Below are 6,640 nucleotides of genomic sequence, written 5' to 3'. Positions count from 1 at the left end.
AACACCTGATGATGATTTTCTGGAAGAGTTCAACAGTGCAGTCGTTGATGAAGAAGAGGATGAGTTTCTTGTCATGAACTCTTATTTGTGGAATCAGGGGATACTGAAGGAGGATGGTGATTCTTGTTTGCTTGCACCTGTCACAAAACAAATAAAAGTATAAATTAATAATTATTATGACCTTTTATCATCTTAGATGGACCACTACGAAAACCACCAATCTGTGGATTGGGACTGAATAGAAAAAATACCGAGTCACTACCCCGCCCACTTTCGTTCAACATTTTGAGGAAATTCCTTTCCCACAGTCTTTAAGGTGTAGCGGAACAACTGCAACAACATGGAAAGATATTATTTTAAAGTCATGGGTCCCCGGGCGAAATGGATCAAATTGCATTTCGGTATGAAACCCCAAGTGAACGCAGATTAGGTTTTTTCGGAAGCTTGCAAAACAACAAAACACAACAGCTAGAGTTGGTAAGGAGGAAAGAACACGAACTTTCAGAACTTGACCTGTCCTTTAAGCCCACCATCGAAATCGCTTTGCTCAAATTGCCATACTCCTGGTCACATTTAAGATGATGTGCTCTTTTGCACATTGTGTTTTGGTGCCTATTTGTAAAAATATTAAAAGGCACCCTGAAGAAGAAAAGAACATTAAGGCCATACAGTCTAACCTGAAAGCTGCGAAATAAAAGTTGAAGATATCTCCACCAAAACAGAAAGTTTGGCCTCAAGTCTCAACATGTACATGTATGCTGCCAAAGGCCAAGCACACTTAATTAACAGTGATTAAATTAAGTACTTGCGGGAAACTACAGCTGGCAACAAAGTCCCTAACTGGCTCATCTTAAATACGGAAATCAGAAAGTTGGAAAGAATTTGTCATGGTAAAGTTCTGCCCAAAAACCAAATGTAACAGTTGCTGAACGAGGACAATGAAAACTTTGCGATCACCCAAGCACAAACTGGGCATTCAACCAACCTGTAAAGCAACTTTGGGAGCAAAAAGGAATCTGTTTTCCAAGAAAGGGGGCGTCCTACCTAACCAAAGGGAACGCAGTGGTGAGGGAAGCAGTTACGAAAGTTATCAAACACATGCTTCCACCCCATCTGTCTCTGATGTGCTAACAACTTCAGAGGAAGAAAGATGTTATCTTAAGATGGGTTGAAAGGAAAGATTGAAGACATGCCCTCCTTTGGTTGTGAAGCAAGACATTGAGTTGCCCGGTGATTACGGTCTTACATAGTTGTTTGAAGAAGCTCAACTGATCGGTAACTGATAGGTGCCCAGTCTTGTTGTTTGTCACTCACTGTAGGTCATACTTCTCTGCAACGGGACCCATGTCATCTTGTTGCATGTGCTTTACTCCTGCTCAATGACGCTTTACTTTTTCATTTTGTTTTCAAAGAAGTCCTTCCAAATTTTTTGACTGTGTTGGCTGCAAATAACGGCCACTCAACGGAGAATTGTCCAGTCAAAAATAGGTTTTGTCCGGTCAAATCCTTACATGGCCAGACAATTTGTTCAGCCATTTACGCTGTTAGGGAAAAAATTTAGAGTTTCAAAAGGTTCAATAATTATATTATTGGCATTTGTGAAAAAGGAGGGCAAAAGACGGATATTTAACTACCAGACCAAGAACTTTTAATAAAATAATGATTCATATAGTCAAAGAATTTCCGGCTATCATTGCAAATTTTCGCTTTGTCACTCACCAAGTTGTCACCATAAATTAGCGGGTCTTACAGATGTGTACCGTTCACGGGTGTGAATTACTTTATTATTTGTCCGTGTGGGTTTCGTAAAAATCATGTGAGAAGGACAGCAAAACCTCTCAGTGTCGGGGAAAGGGTCATGGCACCCTTTGTCTTCACGAAAATTTAAGTGTGAAAGTAACAATGACAAGAAAGCAAGTTAAGATTCATTTCTCTACTTCTCGACATTTTTGTGTGAATCACTTAAGCTATAAATACTGCGACTGACTAAACATTCTATTTTCCAGGGAAACAAACCTTTTTAGCAGTAAATTCACATATGACAACATGTTAAACTTTACCTAGCCTATATACCGGTACGCGATTCATCTCAAACGATTGACTGCAGATTTCAGCTAAACTACAGAATACAGGGTCACTTATGGTTACATATTAAATAGAATGGCTCTGCAGCTCGCCGGTCAAGAAGAATGTCAGTGTATGCGGCTTGACGGCTCAGTGGCTCGCCAGTCAAGAAGAATGAGCGTATGCGGCTCGATGGCTAGTCACTTACGGTCTAAGCACTCTTAGCTCTCATTCTACGGTTCGGTTAATTACACTTTTTACGACATCGTTTGCAGAATATAGCTCGCATTTACTGATTAAGCCTAAGCACTTGTTTCCATGATTAGGTTGAAGCACTCTTAGCTTTCATTTTACGGTTTCTAGTCACTTAAGGCCTAAGCACTCTTAGCTCTCATTTTACGGTTCGGTTAACTACACTTTTTGTTTACTGATTAAGCCTAAGCGCTTGTTTCAGTGATTAGGTCGAAGCACTCTTTTCAGTCTTTTAAAATTTTCGCTTTCAATTTACAGTATGGTTAACTACACTTTTTATGAGATCGTCTGAAGAATATAGCACTCGTTTACTAATTAAGCCTAAGCGATTGTTTCAGTGATTGGGTCGAAGCCCTCTTAGCTTTCATTTTACGGTTTCATTAAGTACACTTTTTACGAGCCGTCGACCCATTCAAATATTCACTAAGGCCACTGCCGAACCGGCGAGCCACTCAGCCACCCTCTAATATATCTACCATTTACTTAAGGCACTAAAACCACTGCCGAGCTACCAAGCCACTCTCTTATCTCAAACTTTGCTGAAGCAAAAATGCAGTGACTTTAGATTAAAAAGGCTCAAAGGGAAGAAATCAATCATCACTTCCTGCACGCCCCTCAGTTATCTTGTGTTATGATGAAAATAAACTAGATTGCAAGCCTCAAGAATTCATGGTTTCTTTTTGGATACCAAGAGTACTTCCTAAGATCTACCTTCTCCAGATATTTTTAAACCGCGCAAAAATGTCACTGTATTAGTAAGCATCTCCGATAGGAAACCCGAGTATCTCAAGATGCACAATGTATTCGCAATAACAATAGTAGGCACCATCCTTAATAGGACCTCACACCCCTCACACAGTCAGGGTTGATTGCAAGTGGTTTACTTCATATGATGAACACAAGATCTCAAGATCATTAATATTGTAACATATCCCACCTTAATATAACTGGATATGAATAGGGTAACAAGTGTCTATGAATCAGCTGTTTTTCTGAGCCAGTATAACAAAAACTTAACACTCGCACATCTAAGGGACAAGACATTAAGTGTAATACCACCAACCTGAAAGGATACGATTAAGTAAAATATACAGGAATGAGAGCGATTTTTCGTGACACCCTTCTTTTACATTAGAGTCCGCATTGGTATTCAAACATTTTGACTCCACTCCTCAGCAAAAAGCAACACAAGCTTGAACCAAATAAGTTCATTTTGGGAGGGCCTGGCGAGAATTCGAACCAACCCGAACCATAGAAAACAAATACAAATACTGGAGGTTGAGCAATCTTAATTAATTTCTCCGGCCTACGTCCTCAGGTAGTTTCAACAACAAAAATAGTTTACTTGCACCACACGTAAATTGAGATTGATGAAATAAGTTTACATGTAAGTATAAACAGGACTTATGTTACAAATATTATATGCCGCCTAGAAAATAACTGAAAAGCTACAATTGTAGCTCTTACTGTCAATTGACATATCCGAAAGTACCAGTGAAATCGGCCCTGAGAAGAAAATATTAAAAAAAAAAACAAGATAAAGACGAGGTTACCTGGAGGCAGCCTCGAAGGTGAACTGCTCCTGTCATCTTCAATATCCAAAACTCGGTCAATAGACTTTTGCAGATTTTGTGCTTGAGACAAAGCTGTCTTTGCAAACGATGAAAAACTTGACGTATCAAACCAACTCATGAGTGCTGTTTGTGACTGTGGAGCTTACATACCGCCTGGACTACAAGGTGATCTACAATTCCCTGGAAACTGAAAAGGGATGGAAAAACATGTCATCCACGTAATGCCGCCATCTTGGCTATTTTTTCGTAGAAAACTGGGCCTGAATTAAGGCGATCAAAACATGGCGGATAAGCGGTGATGTATACTAGCCAATACTAGCCAACAAATTTTGTTCCAAAAACCACATTATGCCCATAACTGGCTATCGCAACCTGTTAAAAGTCGCTAGTTATCAGGTAGGTTTGTATGGTGCCTTTTTCGGGGTCAAATTTAAAGTTTGCATTTCGCATGGCGAATTATATCTAGAGCTACCCTCCATTTAGATTTTTAGAAGTAAGCTTAAGCTTATTTTACACGTATTGAGGCCCTCCCAGGGGTTTTGGGGAGCAAGGGAACAGGTCTAATTTGAACTGGGGAACAGGGGGCCGTAGGAAGAGGGGAACAATGCCAAAATATTTTAGGGAACGAAAGAACTTGTAAAGACAATTTAAAACAATGTTAGATCAAATGCAAAAAGCTGATAACAAGTGTGACAGTAATTTAAAGGTGGGCCTTTAAGTAACACTTTCATTTTGCATGGTGATTGAGCCAAGTCTTACTGTTTACATGCAAGCTTGTATCATTCAACTCGTGAAACTTATTTTATAAACAATTAATTGCATTCAGTTTGAATGGTGAAATGAACAATTATTTGTCTCAAGGGTAGGCAGAGACCACTGTATGCATACAAACGGTCTTCAGTGGGGATCTTAGTTCTTATAATTATGTAATTAGCGAATCGGATACCCTTACACCACACTTTTTGCATGGATACGAGATCTCATGCCATGAAGTCACATGGGAAAGTCAAGTCACATGGTAAGCTGGGTATGTTGCCGAACACTTTCATGCTATCAAAAGAAGGAAAGAGATGTTTTACGAGAATCTGCGCAGCGTTTTATAAATGGCCAAAATGTCCAAGCAACTACAAACAGCACAACTGCTACAGTAAGGCCTTCCGTTGGGTGAGATCAAGCGAGTGCTACCACGAGTCAGAACACAGGTGGCCCAAGAGCCTGTCTTGACTCAGGGTGCTGGTAGCCAGGAAATTTCCAAGAATGCATGGGAAGAACACAGGAGGATTTTTGGTTATCAACTACCTCAAGAAGCCGGCCAGTTGGGGAAAGTAGTGGAAGGGCCAGAAGACAAATCACGTCATACTTGCCATACCAGTTCAATAGAAAGGGCACATGAACAAATGCCTTTGTTTGTCTTGTTTTTAGTGAACAAGATCAGCTCCCCTCTACCACAGGCACCCCAAGCTCAGTGTGAGCATGGCCGACAAAATTATAAGGATTCGTATGGGAATCCCGATAAAAAGCTTTAGATAATTATATGAAAAAATTCTCAATTAAAAAGCCTAACCTTATTGCCAACGTGGGTAACTTCCTTCCTGTGTGGTTATTTTCCAGATCCGATGTGATTTGAGCCATTTCACAATTTCGTGGTTATCAATGGTTATAATAAAATCCCAAGGCTGGAGACTAAATTCTCAGGTGCCACCAATTTGAGTCAAATATTCCTGGATAAAATATACAAAATTGAGAAATGGCTCAAATCATGTCGGATCTGGAAAATAACCACACAGGAAGGAAGTTACCCATGTTGGCAATACGGTTAGGCTTTTTAATTGAGAATTTTTTCATATAATTATCATCTTTAGCTTTTTATCGGGATTCCCATACAAATCCTTATATTTTTGTCGGCCATACTCACACTGAGCTTGGGGCGCCTGTTCCTCTACCAGTAAAAGAATTAAACTAGCATTAAATGATCTCGCTTCCATTGTGATGGAGGTGCAACAAGATTATCATGGATGGGTTTCCCGCTCTCCACCAGGCTGGCGGTTACGAGGTCCTTAGAACTGCGGATGGTCGGTCTAAGGACCTGGCCTTCCACTATTCTTGGTCAGGCCATTGGTTTGGTATGACCCATACAGAAAGATCTTTTGCTCAAGGAGGAGTTGCAGAAGGCTGCTGCATGCCCAAAGGTTTGCAAATTATTGAATCACTAAAAATACCTAATAAGAAATAATTGTTGACGTCATTGCTGACGTCATTGTTACATTTTTTTCTCTTTAACATACAAATTTGCTTGCATCATGCTTTTCGCAAATTGACTTTAAAATTTAAAAGAAATGTTTAAAATTAGGTTATATATCCACAGTTGTAAGCATTTTGTTTCTATTAAATCAGCAAAGGCATAGCTATAAAAAGATGCCTCTGGCTGGAAAACAAAACCTAAACAACTCATACATATATTCTTTGTATAATCTTGAATTTTTGATACCCCCTGTGCAGCTGCAATATCTGAGATACTGAAGTCATAGTCAAGCATGTATTCCACAAGTTGAAATTTTGGTTTTCCATCTAAATCAACAATTTGGTGGCCGGGGCTTGATCGCCTCTCGTTCACACAGTCCAACAACAAAGCAACCTCTGCTATAGATTGCCAGAAATGAGAATCCATCTAAAGTTCACACCAAAATGCACTGCATGCTACTTAACGGAAAACGCAAATTGACAAAATTTACAATTTCCTTGATAAATCC

The 6,640-nt window shown here is 39.6% G+C and overlaps 2 protein-coding genes across 2 annotated transcripts in view; one reads left to right on the top strand and one right to left on the bottom strand.

Annotated features, from left to right (window-relative positions):
* Positions 1-4,132, bottom strand: part of LOC138014498 (TATA element modulatory factor-like) — a 71,383-nt gene extending 67,251 nt beyond the window's left edge. The window contains exon 1 of the mRNA XM_068861576.1: positions 3,870-4,132. Coding sequence (XP_068717677.1) covers positions 3,870-4,008 — 139 coding nt within the window. The 5' untranslated portion in view covers positions 4,009-4,132. The remainder of the gene's footprint in view (positions 1-3,869) is intronic.
* A 1-nt stretch (position 4,133) lies between these two features.
* Positions 4,134-6,640, top strand: part of LOC138014501 (small ribosomal subunit protein uS3mA-like) — a 6,776-nt gene continuing 4,269 nt past the window's right edge. The window contains exon 1 of the mRNA XM_068861579.1: positions 4,134-4,286. Coding sequence (XP_068717680.1) covers positions 4,239-4,286 — 48 coding nt within the window. The 5' untranslated portion in view covers positions 4,134-4,238. The remainder of the gene's footprint in view (positions 4,287-6,640) is intronic.

This window comes from Montipora capricornis, chromosome 8 (assembly GCF_036669925.1).
Source record: "Montipora capricornis isolate CH-2021 chromosome 8, ASM3666992v2, whole genome shotgun sequence".
NCBI lineage: Eukaryota > Metazoa > Cnidaria > Anthozoa > Scleractinia > Acroporidae > Montipora > Montipora capricornis.
The sequence above is the reverse complement of the archived record's forward strand: the minus strand, read 5'-3'. Positions and strand labels throughout refer to the sequence as shown.